General features: G+C 37.7%; 1 protein-coding gene across 1 annotated transcript; it reads left to right on the top strand.

The window, feature by feature from the left end:
- The first annotated feature begins 624 nt into the window (after positions 1 to 624).
- On the top strand, positions 625 to 21,214 carry LOC125680212 (uncharacterized). The gene is made up of 6 exons (XM_048919653.2): positions 625 to 749; positions 2,992 to 3,111; positions 17,023 to 17,310; positions 17,830 to 17,941; positions 19,989 to 20,033; positions 20,473 to 21,214. The coding sequence occupies exons 1-6, from the start codon at positions 713 to 715 to the stop codon at positions 20,504 to 20,506; spliced, it is 636 nt and encodes a 211-aa protein (XP_048775610.2). The 5' UTR covers positions 625 to 712; the 3' UTR covers positions 20,507 to 21,214.
- Positions 21,215 to 21,948: the final 734 nt, after the last annotated feature.

The following is a 21,948-nucleotide window of genomic DNA, read 5'->3' as shown; positions in this document are numbered from 1 at the left end:
TTTCCCATAGTCTTCTTTCTTTCAACATTTTTCGGCACGCAAAATTAATTCCTTTTAAATTCTTCAGTAAGAAGAGTAAGGATATAATTTACTACATACAGTGCTATTGGTGTATCCTCTAAAAATATAGTTTCTTATAGAGAAAGTTCTTCCAACTCGGTATTGAATTTTACATTTGTAAGCAACTAAAAACGTTACTTCTGACGCCTAAATTCATTCATTCCTTTTGTATAAAATTGTAAATATAGAATGTCATACCCATTAATAAAGGAGTGTTTTTAAAAGTAACTGCTACTAATAATGAAACAAGGAAAATGTGACACAAATATACACCCCCAATCCCAACCTCACCACTGAATATTGAGATATAAACATGTCTTTTATATAGATGAACTACATGTGTAAGTACATTACTACTGTCAAGGTAACAAAATATCACAGAAATAAAACTACCTTCCCACTTGACTGTTTCTATTCCTCAACAATTATATAAAAAATACAACATGGAGGGGACGCATCATTATGAAGGACAACGGGAAATTGACAATAGGACACGTGCATTAATGTATCGTGGAACAAGGTAAGGCGCGAAACTTACACGATTCGTGCATTAGCCACGTCCGCTGATACCTGACCAGCCATACGCGAAGTCCGGAGACGGGATATTTACACTGTCTTGCACATTTGTGATTTGTCCACGGAATTCTACAGGATGCACAGAGGAACGGGCCTGCTTTATATTTTTTTAGGTACTGTTTTATTTTGTAAATAGAATTATATGTAAACTATATAGAATCATATGTAAACTATATATATATAAATATATATATATATATATATATATATATATATATATATAATTATATATATATATATATATATATATATATATATATCTTAATGCAGAAATAGATATAATAATCAACAAACGGAAAACCAAAACCAAAAAACATAGTTGATAGATCCCAGTATTGAAATCATTACAGAAGCATCTTTTGATTAAATTTTGATGATGTTGTATCACCTTATTAATCATTACATCGCAACACTATTGTGAAATTCATTATTTTGTTGACATTCCAGCTATTTGATCATAATATAAAAAAAGTTATATTTATCGCGAGAGATTAATTGTTTTCGTAGCGACAGTGCGAATCTGTGGGACATAACAGAGAAGTTTTATTGACGTCTTATTGTCGAAATCTGACAAAATGTCATTTACTCCCATGAGAAAACGAAGCTTCTAGATGTTAAAATGGGTCCAGTCCCTCTATACTGAATTATAAGCAACTGTACTGTAAGAGGAATGAAATGTTATATATTGCTGGTAATTTATTTGACAGTGAAATGTACATGACGGTATATATATATATATATATATATATATATATATATATATATAATTCAATAAAAAAAATCAGGAAAATATACAGTTCCAAAATATATTTAAATATATTTTGGAACTGTATATTTTCCTGATTTTTTTATTGAATTATTTTGACTGTGTGATATCAACTCTTTCTATTTGGATTATATATATATATATATACATTGTATACACATATATAATGCAATTTAATAAGTATCATTGTGAAATAATATTATGCGATGTTTTATTTGGTTTGTTAAACGGAATATGAAGGTCGTAAACACTGTACAGTTTATTCTGCAATGCTTGCGACCTTCATCTCCCGTTTAAATATAAAAAGACATTTTATCATATATATTTTTCTATATTGTATTTAATCTAAATACTTTCATGTACGTAAAATATAGATATTATTGACCTGTAAGTTATTTAGATATAACAGTTGAAAATCACCTGGCCTCGAGGTTATAAAACTTTTACCGTACTCATACTCAAACTCAGCCATCTTGGTTTTGAGTACACTTCTGAGTAAACTCCAAAATATACTCGAAAAATCTTGAGCATGTACTACATTTGAGTATGAGAATAATTTCATAAAAGTTTTATAACCCTCACTTTTGAGTATGAGTATGATCTAAAGCACGGAGTTCGAGTTTGAGTATGAAAACGTGCTCAAAAAAGTTTTTTAACCCCTAGGCCTGACCTTGACTTGTTTCCATATTTTATTTGAACGGTGGTATATTTCTTTAACGTCCCACTCGAGAATATTTCAGGGAAATCATTCAAGAAGGACAAACTCTAATCTCATAAAATAAACCATCGTATAATATAGATCAGCGTTATATATTATTCTAAATTCAGATATATGGCAGAAACATTTTCCAACAATGCCGCGAAATAGGTCGCAGGGTTTATCGAATGTGTGTATTCATACGCGGATGGACGGCACTAAACCACCTGACTTAACTGGAATGAAACAGAATGTGTATTCATAGTTGCAAATGACAACTGTATCTTTTTACATACGCTCAAATACTAGTATAAATGCGCAGAGAATACTTCATCTTGCAAGCATATACCAAATGCGTATACATAGATGTATATACCGGTTTTTTTAAAAGCAGTACTATCATATCTTTACTATGGGTTCCGATCATGCTAATCGTTACAAATAGAAAAGATGCGTATGGTTAGATTTTAAATCGATGTAGGCTACTGACAAATACATGTAAGTTGATTTTAATGGAGTTTCAACAGTCTTGTTGAAAGTCAGTATTTCGCAGATTTTATGGTCATTATAACGACCATTTTCCAATACAACATGTCATTGGGTAAACTGCTGACTGACATTTTTCATACCAATTGAGGCCATTCTTTGCATATTGATTTTGACTACGAATTATTCCATTTCACTGATCGAGATGTAGGGCTCACGGCGGATGTGACGGATTGACAGGGAATGCTTACTCCTCATAGGCGTATGATTGCACCTCTGGTATATCCAAGGGTCCGTGTTTGACTAACTCTTAACTTTTTTGTATTCCTTATAGGAGTTATGTTATCGATCACTATTTGTTATCTTCACGTTTTCATACATGTACATCTATGCATTTTTATGTAAGGTCTGTTGGTATTGCTGGTTTCCACTGCATGGTCACAGAAAAACAACATGTCTACACCCAATGGAACTGGAAGAACCTTTCCTAAAACTCAGGCGACATCATCACAAGTTGTCAAAAAAGGTATATTTTTTAGTATTCCAAGACCTACTCCTAACCCAGTAACACAATCAGAAAACGAAGGAATCACCGATGTTCCCGAGGAACGGTAAATTGGAGAAGATCCCACAACATCTGCAGACGGGCTAACACAGAGAACGGAATCAAACCATGGAAGTAAGCGTGTGATCCGTAGCCGTTCCGCATGGCTTGGTTGCTCCCCAATATTTGAATGGGTGGTTTTCAGCCTGTCTGGTATTTCTAAAATAATTTAGGTATATTATTTTTATGTATATGGTGTGCATTACCCCGAGATTTTTCTAAAATATTATTTTCTTTGACGAATCAATGTATATCAGTAGATGTGTGGTAAAAACTTTAACATATATTTATGCATGATATGGGCTGCGTTCAAGATCGTAGCGGATGAATCGTCCCATATAGCGAACGAAAATGAACGATATTCTGTCCTAGTTGTAACACAGTAAAGCGAGCGATAACTAATATAACAATATGCTCATAGGTCATATCGGTCACCTGAGTATCAGTTAAAAGTATCACTGGCTATGAAATCTAGAAAAGATCCTGTTCTGCATTTCTAAGCTAAATTCTACTATTCAGCAATATCATAAAGCAAGATGTGTTCTTAAACTCAAATACCCCCGAAAGTGCTTATACGGATGAAAGGCTTTACATAATATATGTGTAACATTTACACGATAGATTAATTTGGATTCGTCCCAGAGTCAAAACCTGGGGTTTGCGAAATTCACAATTTTGGCACATCCTTTTCTGCTTTTCCTAGACATGCACTTAGTTTTTAGTCCTTATCAGCAAACTTAAAGAAGTCTTTCAATGATAAAGACATCAATTCGTAAAATAGTTTGACCTCACCTTAGAACCAAAGCCCCCCCCCCCCCCTCTTGGGATAATGAAATTTACAATTTTGGTAAAGTAGCACCTACTCCTTTTAAATATCTATCTAATTTCAATTTAGTATCAATAGTATTAAAGAAGATATTACTTAAATGTTTTACACATATACACTATATATACTAAGTTTATCCATGCCCTGGAGTCGGGTTCTACCCCAGAAGGGATCGTGTTTACAATTTTGATAGAGGCCTTCCTGCTGTATATTGCAATGTATTTACATGTAGTGTTTGTTAAAGATACACTGTATACGGTTGTAGGGAATAATTTTGAAAATTTGTAATTGTTTGCCATTACCCTAAGGCTCCGGGGAGCAGGAATCCCGAAATTTACAATTTATGTCCCCCTTGTCTCGAACAATACACTCTATGTCCCCCTTGTCCCCCCCCCAAAAAAATCCATACCTAGTTGGAAGATAATTGAATGGTTACAAATCTTCAATTGTCAAACATTTAAAAACTGAACAATTTGGGCCAACCCTGGGACCACCCAAATTTATAAAGGACTAACTGCTCTTTCTAAATATCTCTTTAGTTTCAGTTTAGTATCAATGGCACTTTAAAGAAGAGGTTATCTAAATGTTTCTCCGCCGTGGAATCAGAACCTCTATCCTGGAGACCACGAAAGTTTGAATTTTGGTAGAAGCCATCCTGCTCTACTTCACTATGAGTTTAGTTTTTCTTACAGATGTGCGGTTGTAGAGAAGAAGAGTTTTGAAAATTGATTAGTTTCCCTTGCTAAGGCCCGAGAGGTGCAGGAGTCCTGACATTTATAATTTATGCCCCCCTCCCCCCCCCCCCCCCTTGTCCCAAAGATGCTTAATATCAAATTTAAAAAGAATTGGAATGGTCTAGAAGTTAAAAATGTCCAATTGTTAACGCATGAAACACGACAACGGACGCTGACCAATTGCAACAGGTCACCTAAGTTTAATCAGTGACCTAATAACGTATTTGATACACGAGTACAATATAATCCATAATGTTTAAAACATTGAATGTGCAATATACTTTCGTTTAAATGTTTATTCAGAAGATAAGCCCACTTGTATACCTTGTGCTATCTCATTATCTCCTCTGTTTAATAATGATACAAAAAAATGAATATACACCCTTATTTCCAGTGGCTTTATTAATCTTTTTCACACAAGCATTTCTATTTGTGGAGAACAGGACAATTTAGTGAGCAATATTCAATCAGGTCACTTCTAGAAGAACCTCTTCGTGAATATATATATACTCTCAATGTTATAAAACACACACACACACACACACACACACACATATATATATATACTCTCAATGTTAGAAAAGGATATTAGTGATTTACTATTTTTCGTTGATGAAATATAATGATTTTCTTTGTATTTTGGATCAAATACCTTACCTTGAGGAAAGTAAATACTAGTATGGCTATGATATGTCACCTAGCAGCTAATATTGAGAGATCCTTCGAACTAGATATCTATACCAGTCTTCACGATCTTGAACAGAGCCTTGTTTGACCTACTTCCTCTACTGCTACCCTTTTCCTTATCAATCATAAACTGTGTTTGTATGTTTATATATATATATATATATATATATATATATATATATATATATATATGGCGAACAATATGTAATTGTCAAACTGTCGGGACAGCATGTCCATTCCTCAGGACAATATAATCTTTACATAGAAACAAAAACTAAATAAATGAAATAAAAACGAATACAATTTAGCATTAAAACTTAACTATAAAGGTCGATCCGCGCGGTCCACTCCTTCTTGGCACTGGGTTCTCATAGCTGAAGGATTTTAGGGGGTCGATGAGGAGGAAACACATCCATCCCGTAGGAGCGGAGGAAATGTCCTTGGAACAGAACAATAAATCACAGCCTCCTATACGCCCGCCAGTCTGCTGTCCCCAGACAGTTGAGTAGGTGCACCTACAGCGTCCGGTGCAAAATCATGGCTAAGTGGAGCTACCCACTCAGATAAATTTACACTTGGGGGAGGCACGCCTCTGAAGATGAAAAAGACATCCATCGCCTCAATAAAGTCTAGAGTAAGGGTGAAGTTGGGCTCGAGGAATGCCCAAGGTGATACCACCGATCCGGTTAGTCTGGCCACGCTAGTGTTCGGCTATCCAATCGAGGACCTTATCCGGAGGTGACAGGCCTCTGGGACAGGAAAACCAGGTGGAAGTGTGACTGGATAGTGTGGTTCCTCATTTTTGTTTTGTTTTCTTGGTACAGTTGACATAGGGGCACCAAGAGATCCCCCTTAAGGATCAAGCAGGTTCCCGCGAAAGCTTCTTAGCGACCCCTGGGGAAAGCTGCAGCTCCTATAACCTCCTCCTGCTCCGTCGACAACTCTGATCCCAGTGTCCTCTCCCCTCACCAGGCTTGTGTTGGAATCACTGGAACTGCAAAAGAGAGAAAAGTCGTCCGACCTGACTCCACCCTGTCCCCGAACACGTCCAGTTCAGAGATATCTTCATCGGTGACCCCCCCCCCCTCACAATATATCATACTAATCACATTGGATCATAATTCTGTCATCGACAGGTTGATGACATACACAAAAGCCATAAGAATCAAAAAGGTTTCGAGGTCAGAGGAATCTGGGGCCTACTTCACCGGCGACGCTAAGGCGCCAGTTAAATTGTCGAAATGCGCATCTGGTGCATCAAAATTGGTACCGTATAAGTTGTACATTATGACCCCTGGGTCGACGCCTCTGCTGGTGGACTTTTAGTCCCCAAGGGTATCTACAGCCCAGTAGCTAAGTATTTCGTTACTAGCTTGAAAATACGAATGTATATTTAATTGCTGTGATAAAATTTTAAAATTTATTTCAAAATTAAGGATTATCTCCCTCATGCATAGCTCTTATCCTTAGACGAATTTGACTCCACTTTTTGGCACTCTGTTTTCCTTAAAATAGCTCTAGCAAGTTTATCGTTATTTCGGATTTCAGACATTTCGGTTGAGCTTCACTGAAGAGACATTATTTGTCGAAATGTGCATCTGGTGCATCAAAAGTGGTACCGTATAAGTTTTACATAAAGAGGAATCGTCCCTCCCCTGAGCACTGAACTAAGACTGAAGACGGTCTTTAGGAAGCAATATCACTTTCAGCAAAATTTTCCTGATAGGAGGAAATCCAGCCTCAAAACTGAAAACAGAGCAACTGTTACTACGGCATATCTTGCTACGGAACGGCCCATCACCTCATGGATCATCCTCCAAATCTAACTCTGACTAGGGGTCATATCCAGTGCTTCCAGGTAGGGCGTCGGACAAATGTCCAATGGTGGTCTCACTCACGAAAAACTCCGGAATAGAATTAAAGAGCTCGAATGTCATAACAACCACCTCGGGGGCCCAGAGCCAGACTGACCACCCTCATCGTCTTCCGCAGGCGGGAAATAAGTCCAACATCCAGGAAGGGCATACGCGCCACGTTATCCACAAAGTCCGAATTGGAGCAATCTGTTTCGGAATCCAAGACAAGCCGTCCACGTTACAGTACTTCTTGCCCTGGTGGTGTCAGATTTCAATGAGGTACCGGCTCAACTCCTCTAGCCAGTTGATCCTGAGGGGACCAGCTATTCATAAGCAAGACTGAAATGTGATTATCAATCCTCATAAGAAACTTCTAGCCCAGGATATATTGTCTATATTTGTGGGTAAAGTGGATAATCGCCAGGAACTCCTTGTGGATCGCACAATATCTCCGTAAGAGAGGCTAAACTCCCATTAGGCTATAGTCCTCCTTGCCAATGGCCTCTCCTAACGCATCCGTGTCCTGCACAAACTCACCATCAAGACAAGCGGGCTAATGAAATCCCCGTGTAGGCCCTCTAAGGCTTCTTGCTGCTCAAATTCACGAACAAAAGCCTTCTTACCAGTAACACGGTAGAGAGGTGCAACTATGCGGGGATCCTTGTTGCTGAACGGAACTGGCCACTCCTTTACAGCCTCAATGTGATCGTCCCCCATTTCCACTCAAGCCCTCACGTTTGCACGGTGGTCCTCAAAGTCTCGCCCCATGACCAAGGAGTCATCAAGCAAGTTAAGGACGATAACTCAGGCCAAACTTCTCACCACAAAGTTCATGGCTTCAAGATAATGGCAGGCACATTGTACGGCCCAAAACTCATGCGCAACTCAAACTGACCATAAAGCGTTACACAAGCCCCGTTCTTCCAGTCTTCTGGATGGATCGTAACCCTTTGAGAGTATCAATGCACTCGTCTATCAGTTGCAGGAGAAAGACTTTCCTGGTAATATTGTTAATCTAGGCACCACCCAACATCCCCATTCTTTCGAATCAAGACAGGTGCTGACACTCACTCCGATATAGAGGATTGAATCACTCTGGCGTCCAGCATTTTCTTCAGATAGACTTCTCTTCATCACCAAAGAACAAGGGGGCCCTCTGCATCCTCTCCTTGAATGAGACCGCATTTCAGTATCGTTTTGTGTTCGAGTACCGTTACATTACCAACGCCAGACTTGCTAAGGGTTAACACATCCTGGAACTCGGTCAACAGGTCAGCTTTTTGAGCTTTTTCATTCAAGCTATGTTCCTTGGAAGAGCGTTATAGCAAGTCTCCCAAGTGTTCTACCACTTTCCATTCCCCCAGTTCCCCACCGGGCCAGTTGCCATTGAACGAAATTATCTGCTTAGGTAAGGCACAGGAGGATGGATCCCAGCCTCAACAGCAGACCTCTGCACACTCACTTTCTGGAACGTCACATCTCTATCCTAGGGATTAACCAGGCAGATCTAGGAGGTATTCCCGCTGGCGTGGTAGGTATGAGTGCAAGATGTGAGGTGTCAGCATCTCAATGCTAGGTATCATCATACAGTCTGCCGACTCCTTATCGAGGCGGGGTGGGCATAAGGATACGGAACTGACGGGGACACACACCTTCCGAACCAATAACACCCTAACCTCATTCCGGGGTTCCACTCTGTCGTAGGTTATTTGCATGCTCACACCCGCCATGTATTCATCATGAGTGTAACCAGTAACGAACAGGTACATTGTATATGCTGTTGAGGGTCTCACCTGGCCAATGGTAAAGCAATGATCGCCTTCCCTTCTAGTCTCCATCTTTTAGGTATCCACCCGAACCCACTCGTCTTTGGTTCTTCTAGTCCTTTCTTCCTCTCCCCTGGGCGACCGAACTCCGGTCCCATCTACGGACGGCTATCACAATACATATCCTTCCTCCTCAGAAACAAGGTGGGTGAACACTCTGGTACCTTCAGATACATATGTAAGTGCTTCCTATAGCGCCCTCGTTTCTTTTTTCCCTGTCCGGGGCTTCTGGTCCCTGAGCTGTATGACTAGATGTACTTGCTTCTGTCTCACAGGGTATGATACACCAACTGTCTTCTTAGGAGGCGCTCCACACGATGGTTGGTGATGAGAATACCTCTCCTAAATAGTAGGCGCTCGGTTTTCATGGTTACCCGGGTGCCGTCAGACCTATTATTGGCTCGTGACGATGGCCGAGGACCACTCCTCACCTTAGGGCATCTAGAGTGACACTGAGAGGTCGCTTGGGTGCACGACAAAGTCAAACTTGGAGCAACCTGGCTTTGGGATGCGAGACAAGCCCCCGCATAATGCTTCTTGCCCGTTGTTGTCAGATTTCCGCTTACTGTCTCAAAGTCTCGCCAATAGACCTACTGGAAATTCAGCTGGTGAATGGTATCGGATGCATAGGACACAAACCTCTTGTCTACTTTCTACAGGATGTCAGGAGTCTAAGGTTGGGTATGTTCTCCAGCAGCAGTGTAATAGTCACTGGCGGCCGCCATCAAAGACAAGAGCACCATGTGCCACATCGCTCACCCGAGTCACTTGGCCCTGTCTTTGTTCAGCTGTTTTGATTTTTTAAAAGATTTTGTTTATCAATCTTTATTCCCATGACATAATCTGACCCCATGTTGTGGCGTCAACCTAGCCCAAAAGTATCACAGCACAACTGAAAAGAAATTCATATAACAAAGATGTCTCAACACCAATATGACTAACATGTTGCAGTTCTGAATAAGAATGACGCAAGGTCTTAGAAATCAACATACAAATCATGGAAGGTCTATCACAAATAATACAGGAGATATTAGATAGGTCAGCTTTTTATCAAAGTAGGTCAAACTTTCCAGGTCAAGGTTACAAGATCAAGTAACACAAAATATAAAAGCTTTGCCTTAGATAGTTCGGGATATATTGATTATGTCAGGTTTTTAAGAAAGTGGGTCAGGGTCACAAGTTCAAATACAGTTGTGTCATCAAGTCTTATCATAAAAAAATCTATATACAAAATATGAAAGGCCTACCTTGAACAGTTCCCATGATATTGAACAGGGTATACTTTCTTAAAAGCAAGTTAAATTCCAAGGTCACAAGGTCAAAGTTTGGAATGAAAGGTCTTGCCATAAGAAATCTATACACAAAATATGAAAGATCACCTTAAATAGTTTAGGAGATATTGAATATGTCAGATTTAAAACGTAGGTATGTCTCCAAGGTCAAACTTCACAAAATGATAAGGTTTTGCCATATAGAATACTTTAGTATATATATATAAAATATGAAAGCCCTACCTAAAATAGTTCATGAGATATTGAGTAGGTAAGACTTTTTTTTTTAAAGTATGTCAAACTCCAAGGTCAAACGATCAAACACCACTGTGTATAAAGTCTTGCCATAAAGAATATATATAAGTCAAACTTCCAGGTGAAGGTCACAAGATCACACACCATTGCATTACATGAAAGGTCTTTCCGTGAATGAAGAAAATATATACAAAATACGAAAGACCTAGCGTAAATAGTTAAAGATAATTTTTTAAAGGCATAGGGTCTAAGATGTTCCAAAAAGGTGGCGAAATTAAAGATAATAACTAGAATATCACAAAAAGTTATTCAGAAAGTTTACAAACACATTGGATACGATAGTAATTACAAAATAATTTCCTGATCTCATTTGCCTGTTGACTTCGCATCTCTTATCTTTGTGTGTAGCCACCAATCAGCGGGATACCAGTTTAATATATTGTCCTCCAGACAAACATTTCATAAAGGGCGAAAACGTCAAAATGACTTCAATTTCAAAGTGCTGCAGTTATAGATAACTCATAATTAATACTACAAATTTGTTTTTTAGAGTTCTTGCAAAATATTGTGATGTCAATTTTGAAAAAAAGGAGACCCAATGCTTTTAAATATTTCCCCATTACATCAGCATATAACACTCTGATCCCCTATTGTGGCCCCACCCTACCCCCGGGGACCATGATTTACGCAAAATTGGATCTACTCAATTTCAGGAAGCTTTCATGTAAATTTCCACTTTTCTTGCCCCGTGTTATTTGAGAAAAAGAGTTAGATATTTTCCCTATATATTTGCATGTAAAACTTTGATCCCCTATGGTGGCCCCATCCTACCCCGGGGATGTGATTTTAACAAACTTAAATTTCCACTACATCAGGAAGCTTACATGTAAATTTTAACTTTTCTGGCTCAGTGCTTCATGAAAAGATTTTTAAAGATTTTACCTATATATTCGCATGTGAAACTTTGATCCCCTATTGTGGGCCCACCCTATCCCCAGGGGTCATGATTTTAACAACCTCGAATCTGCATTATGTCAGAAAGCTTTCATCTAAATCTAAACTTTTCTGACCCAGTGGTTCTTGGGATGATTTTTAAATGACCCAACCAAGTTTTGCATTTTCGTAATTGCCTTCCCTTGGAAGGGGACATGACCCTTCATTTGAACAAATTTGAATCATTTTTACCATGTATGATTTGTACCAAGTTTGATTGAAACTGGCCTAGTGGTTCTAGAGAAGATCAAAATGTGAAAAGTTTATGTACAGACGGAAATACAGCCCGACGACAGATAGAATAGCTCACTTGAGTTTTCACCTCAAGTGAGCTTAAAAACTGAAGAGATCATGTTGCTCATCTTCCGTCCGCTGTTGACTGCGGGTTAATATCACAAACTTCACCTGAAATTTTATTTTCAACCCACCTGGTCACCATACCCCATATCCTTAATTAGCCCATTTCACACATTCACGGTGGAGACCCCGGATAATCCCGGATCATTAACCCGTGATGGTCCGTGACAATCTGTTATCACCGTGTACAAACCGTATATGCATCTGGCGGCGTCCGGAACCACCCGGCTTGGTAAAACCAATCCGTGAAAAAATTAAACACCTCCCACCTAGGACGAGTAGCGCCCGTGGTCTCACTTGCCACCCGAAACCCCGACACCGCCATCCTCAGGGGGTAGTGCATGCATAACATCGAAATCTCTCACAGACTCTGGGGTGTGGAAACTCAGGTTGATTCACAGCTGAGGGGGGGGGGGGGGGGGCAGGTTCCCCCAAAGCGTCAGGCATACTTGACGCACTTCTCACAGAAGTATTAGAGGCATCCAGGTGAAACCCCCTATTAGGACCCCAATATACTCCCCAGGTGGCATCCTTGTGTTCAAATGGGCGAACTATTCCGCCTTACATCCAACTCATCAAAACGTACCTCCCTAAGGAACTGATCATCATACTCTTCCTCCTCGGAACTACTTGGATGTACAACTTATACTGTACCAATGTTTGATGCACCAGATGTGCATTTCGACAAATAATGTCTCTTCAGTGATGCTCAACCGAAATGTTTGAAATCCGAAATAACAATAAACTTGCTAGAGCTATTTTAGGGGAAAACAGAGTGCCAAAAAGTGGAGTCAAATTCATCTAAGGATAAGAGCTATGCATGAGGGAGATAATCCTTAATTTTGAAATGAATTTCTAAATATTATCACAGCAATTAAACATACATCCGTATTTTCAAGCTAGTAACGAAGTACTTAGCTACTGGGCTGTAGAGACCCTCGGGAACTAACAGTCCACCAGCAGAGGCCTCGACCCAGGGGTCATAATGTAAAACTTATACGGTACCAATTTTGATGAACCAGATGCATAGAAGTGGCGGGCGCTCTCAAAGCAGCCTCAGACCTAATTTAGAATAGGAGTACTGTGTATGAAGCAAGGCTGTTCACCACCACAACGCTCCGTTCTGGTGCGGAAAACATCTTACCTCATCTAAGTGTCCATGGGGTGACTCCCAGGGCTATTGGATCTACCGGGGTGAGGGTAACATCCGGGCTTTCCATTGATCCAGAGCAGAAACCGCCTCTTAAAAGGACCAATCCATAACGAAATATAAACGATACAAAATATGTTGCTGAGAAAGACAAAAATCACAGTAAAGCAGTTGATTGCAAATTAATTAAGAAAAAAGTCAATTTTAGCCAAAGTGATACTCCGAACATGTGGTGCTGCAAGGGACCAATTTTGCTGGCAGAACACGTTTTGAACCAGCGAAAACAAAATTTGAAAGTTTGTCGATAAACTTTGGGTAGCACGTTGGGCGCAAATAAAGTGTTTGTGCTATTCTAATGGGTTCTCCCAAGGGAGGCTTACCTCATATGGTCCCTGTATATATAACAGTCGTCTCATCGTGTGTAGTCCCGTGAGGATCCGGGTTAGAATAGGTCCTCAGTACCCCTTGCTTGTCGTAGGAGGCAACTAGATGGGGCGGTCCTTCGGTCGAGACCGCAAAAGCCGAGGTCCCGTGTCGTGGCGGGTGTGGCGCGATAAAGATCCTTCCCTGCTCAATTGCCATAAGCGCCGAGTATATGCCTAAATTTTGCAGCCCTTCACCGGCAGTGGTGACGTCTCCATATGAGTGGAATATTCTCGAGAGGGACGTCAAACAATATTCAATCAATCACCGTATGTCTGGTCCAGGCATCTACCGCGTACATTCTACATCACAACAGTTACTGGACGAGTCGTTCCCAACTATTTTATCTGTGCATGTCCCCTTATTTTTTTTCTATATACTTATCACCATTCTTCATTTATTTATTTTGTTTTATTTCATTACAGTTCAACACTAGCAATTAAGCATCACACCTCCAAGTAATGACCCAAGATTGTAACGAGTTAAAGCTGTATGGTCTGAATTACAACTTTTGTTTTCCATCTCGTAAAAACGCTATTAAATCATTGCACGTATGTAGTTATGAGGCTGTATGACATACCATACATTATTTCACCTGTTTATACCAAAACTTTTTGATTTTAAATCGATGTTTACAAATAACCGCGTCACTCTGCCATTTCAAGTGACAGTCACGTGACCAGTTCAAACTTTCAGATCGTCGGTGGTCTTATGTGTGTAAAGCTGTGTATTTTGATACAACAGTACCGTGCCATAAGTTTAATAGAAATAAAAAATATCAAATACCTCTTATTGATTCGTTGTTTTACGCTCTTTCAGCCTTAAGACTAGAAAGTTGCGTATGAGTTAATACATCATTTTGGGATTCCCCTGACGCGCGTGGGTCTATTTATAGACGTCTAACACTGTATAATTTATGCGCTATCTGGAACACCTCGGGCCTTTCACCGAAAACACCGTGTTTTGGGTGAAAGGCCCGATGTTTTCCAGATGATGTATATATGTACCACACTATATTTATTTTCTAAATAATATTCTCACTGTTTTCTTTTACATGCAGATGTTTTCAAGCATGTAATTAAGGGAAATTTAATGACTTTATAAAGTAATTGATCTGCTTTAAAGTAATTATGTACAAAAACCCATGAACATTGGGCCATACAGCTTTAATGAATCAACACTGATTAGTTTTAAATATTTTGCCTTGTTTCCGCGTAACAGTTAATTCACTTCAGTCTCGACTCTCGTTGAAAACATACGTTAATAACATTATTTTTATTGCTGTATGTAACACGTGATAACTTCAATATATAGCCATTTGTTTTTCATCTTAGCCTTTGTAGTTTAGTTTTAGATCTAGTTTATATCTGTTTCATTTATTTAGTTTTTGTTTCTATATACAAATTGGTAAATATTCTATTGTCCTGACGAAGAGACAGGTCGTCCCGAAAATTCTACTATTTCATATTCTTAGTGTCGTTGGTCATTTTGTAGTGCTTGATATATCCATTTTTATTAGCTCACCTGAGTCATGTTCGTTGTCTGTCGGCGAAGCCTTTTCACATTTTCATACTCTTCTCCAGAACCACTGGGTCAATATTAACCAATCTTGGTACAAAGCATCCTTTGTTGAAGGGGATTCAATTTTTTTTCCAAATGAAAGGGGAAATAATCACAAAAATGCAAAATGAGGGTGGGACCATTTAATTTTTTTCTCAAGAATCACTGGGTCAGGAAAGCTGAAATTTACACGCAAGCTTCTTGACATAGTGGAGATTCAATTTTATTAAAACAATGACCTCTGGGGGTAGGGTGGGGCCACAAAAGTGGATCAAAGTTATCCATGCGAATATATAAAGAAAATTTTTAAAAATCTACTTCTCAAAAACCAATCGGCCAAAAGAATGGAGATTTACCTGAAAGCTTGCTGATATAAAGTAGTTTAAATTTGCTCAAATCATGGTGGTCCCCAGGGTAGGGTGGGGCCACAATAAGGGATCAAAGTTTTATATGCTGATATATAGGAAGTCTTCTTCTCCAGAACCACTGAGCCAATTTCAATCAAACTTGAAAAAATCGTCCTTGCGTGAAAGGGATTCAAGTTTGTTCGCATGAAGGGCCATGCTTCCTTCAAAGAGGAGATAATCACAAAAATGTAAAATTAGGGTGGAACCATTTAAATTTTTTATCAAGAACCACTGGACCAGGAAAGCTGAAATTTACACGAAAGCTTCTTGACATAGTGGAGAATTAAGTTTGTTAAAACAATGACCTCTGGGGTAGGGTGGGCCACGGTAAGGATCAAATTTATATGCGAATATATAGGGAAAATGTTTTTAAAATCTTCTCACGAACCACCATGCCATATAAGAAGAGATTTAAGTGAAAACTTCTTAATTTAGAGTGGATTCAAATTTCTTCAGATCATGACCCCGGAAGGTAGGGTGGAGCCACATAAAGGGGTCAAAGTTTTACGTGCTGACATATAGGAAAACCTTCTTCTCAAGAACCACTGGGCCAATTTGAATCAAACTTGGAACAGATCATCCTTTGTTGAAGGGGATTCGAGTTTGTTCAAATGAAGGGTCATGCTCCCTTCAAAGGAGTGGTAATAAAAATTGCAAAAACAGAGTGGGGTCATTTAAAAAAATTCTTCTCAAGAACCAGAACCACTGGGCCAGAAGAGCTGAAATTTACATGAAAGCTTCCTGACAAAGTGGAGATTCGAATTTGTAAAAATCATGACCCCTGGGGTTAGGAAGGAGATATAATAGGGGATCAAAGTTTTACATGCGAATGTATATAGGACCAAACTTGGCACAAAGCATCCTTAGATGAAATTTATTAATATGAAAGACCATATCCGTCTACCTCGGCACATGATAATGGATGAATTTGTATTCAAGTTTAATAATTAAGTTTGATAATTAATGAATTTTTAGTCGTTACCTTTGAATTTTTTTTTTCTGAACCAAGCAGCTTGTATAATGATAGTTTTACTCAAGTTTGTTTATTGCTAGGAACTGCAGTTCAGGTGAGCGATATGGCCCATGGACCTCTTGTTTCACTTCGTATCTATATTTCAGATCCGACATTTTGGGTGTTGCGTGTTGTTGGTTTTTAGTGACATATATTTATTATCTATCTAAATACGCCATATAATACATGTACATGCATTGCATGAAAACGATACAATGTTGCAGTAAGCAAACAAAAATTAAGTTTGGTTGTATATTTTGTAGACTTTTGAAGGTAGGTTTTCCATATTTTGTTCTCATTGTTTATGAATAAATCTTATTGTATTACCGTATTACTGAACAGTATTTCACTCTTTAGCAATAACTGAATATATATTAATTTAAGTTGTTATCAATGCATTTCAAAAGCAAATTTTACGTAACACTCGTCTGCGTTCAACATGGACAATTCGTTAACATGTTATTGCCTTTTGATAGGTGATCCTACTACACCAATGGTACAGTCACCACCAAAACAACAACAACCAGTTGCTTCAGCTGCAGCGGTCCTTCCTAAAACAACCCACAAATCAGTGCGGAAAACCGTGATGCCCGCAGCACGAGTTCCTTTAAACAACCCTGCTCCTAGGCCAGCGTTACCACGAGATCCCATCGTGCATGCGCGACGTACGACACCAGAACCAAAGGAGCTTGATGTTGAAACAACCACCAGTTATTATTATAATGATTATTATAACTATAACAACTATAACAGTGGTTTCGATGGTAAGTTGCAGTTGCATGTATTTATTGGCATGTTTGCATAAAACAATGTATCTAACATATCTTTAAAGAAAATGATATATAATATAATATTTTTCAAGATGTCTTACAAACTAACACTATACTCAAAATTTCAGAAATTTAATAAATGATATACAATGTATTTAATCAGACAGATCCACTTTATGTTTGCTTACATGTCAGGTCCGTAGGAAGCACTTTCTGATGGGGGTGGGGGTGGGTGGGGGCACGAATAGAACTCCAAAAATGGGTTGAAAAAAGGAAAACATTATCATACTGTGTGTATTCTATTCAATACCTTTATTACAATGCTTTGTCACTTTAAAAACTACTGATTTCACCGACATTTGTTTCTAAGCCCCCCCCCCCCCTGCCTATTTCCTATTCCTATGGACTTGCATGTTGTCTTTTCGTTACCTGTTGATTTGGTGGATGTGACAGGTGCTTTACAGTCCTTATGTGAGAACATTTACGTTGTAAGCAAAGATTAATCTGTAACAGGGAAGAATGGTAGTGGTAATAATCAGGAGACTGCAGGGGACAGCACGTGTCCAGTGTTCAAAGAGACCATCATGGAACATCACGTGATTTTACGACGTGATGGATGTGAAATGTAGGTGTAGAATAGAACGCATTTTTATAATTATACCCCCCGCGAACGAAGTTCAGGAGGGTATATAGGCATCACTCTGTCTGTCCGTCTGTCTGTGCAGTTCGTGTCCGGGCCATAACTTCTTTGTTCTTTGACATAGGCATACCATATTTGGCACATAGGTGGATCACCATGAGACGATGTGTCAAGTACCTTCATGACTTCTATATGACCTTGACCCTTGACCTCAAGGTCAAAATTAAAGGTTTTTTGTTTTGTTTTGTTTTTTACAATCGATTCGTATCCGGACCATAACTTCTTTGTTCTTTGACATAGGCATACCATATTTGGCACACAGGTGGATCACCATGAAGCAATGTGTCAAGTACCTTCATGACCTCCATATAACCTTGACCATTGACCTAAAGGTCAAATTTAAAGGTGGTTTTTTTTATACAATGGATTCGTGTCCGGACCATAACTTCTTTGTTCTTTGACATAGGCATACCATATTTGACACATGAGTGTATCACCATGAGACGATGTGTCGGGTACCTTCATGACCTCCATATGACCGTGACCTCAAGGTCAAAATTAAAGGTTTTTACAATGGATTCGTGTCAGGGCCATGACTTCTTTGTTCTTTGACATAGGCATACCGTATTTGACACATGAGTGTATCACCACGAGATAATGTGTCGGGTACCTTCATGACCTTTATATGACCTTGAACTTTGACCTCAAGGTCGAAATCGATTATAGGGTTTTGACATAGTCATACCATAAGACATGGGTGTATCACCATGAGACTATGTGTCATGTACATTCATGACCTCTTTATGACATTGACCTTTGATCCTCAAGGTTAAAATTATAGGTTTATACCATGGATTTGTGTTCGGACTATATCTTCCAATTTCATCTACAAAGGCATACCATATTTTTACACTCAGGAAAGAGGTAATTTATACCTATTAACAACACCCTTTGGGAGATTGGGGTAAGCAGAGGGTATTCTTAGTGAGCTCACAGTACCTTTTTTTCTTTTTGCTAAATAATCAATATCTTTTTGATCTCACCAACGATATTCTGACTATAAAAGTTTAAACATTTTCAGTTACATTATAGTCAATTTGCATGTTATTACTAGTAATTAACGATACTAACAAAGTCTTAGGCTAACGAAAGTTATCTGTTTTATAATAGATTTTTATCATTGTTCTTCTATATTAAGGTATTTCCACCCTCATGTGACGTCATAAGATTTTGCAATGTCATTGATTTAAAAAGATGACAGGAACATAAATGTTGTTGGAGTCTTTTTCAATAGTTATTGTAATATATCTTGTTAACTATAAAATATTTCAAAAGTCTAAATTATATATGAATAATCAATTATATGTTTCAAAATATTGAATCCAAGGGCAATAACTCTGTTTTCATTAAATAAATTTTTTAAGTCCATTATGCGATAGATTTCCTTTATTTTTCACGAACATTTTGTATATTTTTGTCAAGTGACAATTTCATGAAATTGTTACGAATACTATTATCTTGTTAAAACCAGTTTTTATGAAATTTTGATAATGCAATTTTCTGACGTTGATAATAAGTATATTGTGCTAATTAATAAAAAATTTAAAAATACCGCAACATACTTATTTATCATTTTTATTTGCTACTGAGATATATCATTGAAGAATCAACAATCAAATATAAGATTGAACAAACAATTCTAGAGTGGTGGAATTACCTTAATATTTTACGAAAAAATTGTATCACGAAGGAATATAAACAATGGAAGCATACGGGTAAATCCGTCCCCACTGTTTAGATATTCTCCATGATGCATACAGTCATTTATTCTTTATATGTGTGACATCTTATGGTTTTGTTTTATTCAATTAAACTTAGTGATCTAGTAGGCAAACAACATACGATACTATACTATAATCGGTTTTCTCTTTGAATTTTCTAGCAACTATTTGAATGGTAATCAAAATTCGTAAAATGTATCAAACATGGGATTATGGTACATGTAGCTAAATATCTTCGTCACTTCTTTCAGCATTTTATCACAGGATGATGCTCTTCGATGGTTTGGCAGACCGACGTGAGTATATGATTTAGTTCTATTCCCCCCCAAGATATCTATAGGATTCGTTTTATCAATCATTTTTAAAACGTAAAACAATCTATTATCATTAATGTCATCATATTCTGCATGCTTGTAAACTGAACATTCTGTCAAATGAGTTAGAAAAAACAAAACTAAATTACCACTATTTTATAAAGAAATGTTGTGTTGCTTTAATGAATGTAAAAGCGAACTTAACTTTGATAAAGGATTACCTGATGATATTTTACAACAACCATTATGGAATAACACAAATCTGAAATATAAAGGAAAACCCATTTTCTTCGATAATTGGGCGAGATCTGGTATCTTATATGTTAGTGATTTATTTGATGATGGAATTTTTAAACCGCTAGAACATTATTTGATTGTGTTTTTTTGTGGATGTTATTCATCTACCGTATTTATTTTGCAGAAGGCCGTTAGTGTACTCCAGGAAATTCTTATAAGGATACTTCTGAAAATCAGACCTTTTTAAAAGATGAAGTTAGTTTTAGCATGAACAGTTCGATATTCACGTACCATATGTTCGCTAATTACACTTGATTGTCAGGAGACAGGTGCAAGAAACCCCTGCTGCAATATCTGCATGATCATTCACATCTTTCATTGAATTAACACAATGAAAACTTATTAGCTCTTGTCAAAGAAACTTTCTTCTAAAGACAACCACTCATATTTCAAGATGATTCACTCGGGAATTTCTATGATATATGTTTCTTTTCGGTCAAGAAAATATATTTGTAGTTTTCAATTTTGTAAAATTGATTCAACATATTCGGTATTGTTAATTGCTATATATGGTAATGTTTTAAGAAACAAGAAACGGAATGGATGATGCTGCAGGTCACAATCTCACTTACGATCATTATAATGGAATTTTCAAAACTTTGCAAAATATTCATTCAAATTATATTAACATTATTCAATATGTACATGTGTGTCTATTGCATATATTATTTACTATTGCTATTTTCTTTACATTGTAAATAAATTTGGATTCTTGACGCCACTGTAGAATAAAAAAAAATATAAACTTGTTACATGCATGTGACGAAAGAAGATTTGAAATATCTAACAATATATCATCGCACGCAATGTAATAGTCAAAATGCAACAAATAATTGACAACTGGATTTATTTTGTATTCATAAGTATGCATGTAAAAGACATTATATCTTTTTAACAAAATTTAAATCTTGTGATCAGTCATCGAAAATTTATTTCTTGGATACCACTATGATAGTTCATATTAAAATTAAGATGTTGAAGTTCCTCATTGACAGTATATCTACGTTGTCTTTGGTGAACAGGTGTTCCAACACTATGGCCTTCAGTTCAACATTTGAATACACTGACGACGCTTTATCTATCAAAATATTTACTTTCATTTATATATGTTGATTTGATATATGTTAATTAATGAAATCGAATTAGAAAATGCCACAGTTTCTTAAACTACTTCCTATTTGGATATCTATTGAACATAACATTAACGACAATCTAATAACTGAACTTTATGACAAAAGAGATGACTTTAGCTTTTCCATCTTCAAATTCCCATAGCTATGTGGTAACATTCCATTATGACATGCATATGGTGTTTATGTCTCTCAAATGATTCGATACGCGAAAACATGTTCGAAGCATGATCAATTTTTAAATCGAGGTCAGATACTGATATAAAAATCCAGAGACATATAAAACTTGCTATATATGTATCTGATAAATCAGAGTCAAATCGATATATCAAAGGGAAATTGTGTGTGTGTGTGTGTGTGTGTGTGTGTGTGTGTGTGTGTGTGTGTGTGTGTGTGTTCTTCAGTGCTGTGTATATCCATATTCATAATGCTCTGGGGTACTAGTGAAACCTATCGCATAAACCTGTGAT

This window comes from Ostrea edulis, chromosome 2 (assembly GCF_947568905.1).
Source record: "Ostrea edulis chromosome 2, xbOstEdul1.1, whole genome shotgun sequence".
NCBI lineage: Eukaryota > Metazoa > Mollusca > Bivalvia > Ostreida > Ostreidae > Ostrea > Ostrea edulis.
The sequence above is the reverse complement of the archived record's forward strand: the minus strand, read 5'-3'. Positions and strand labels throughout refer to the sequence as shown.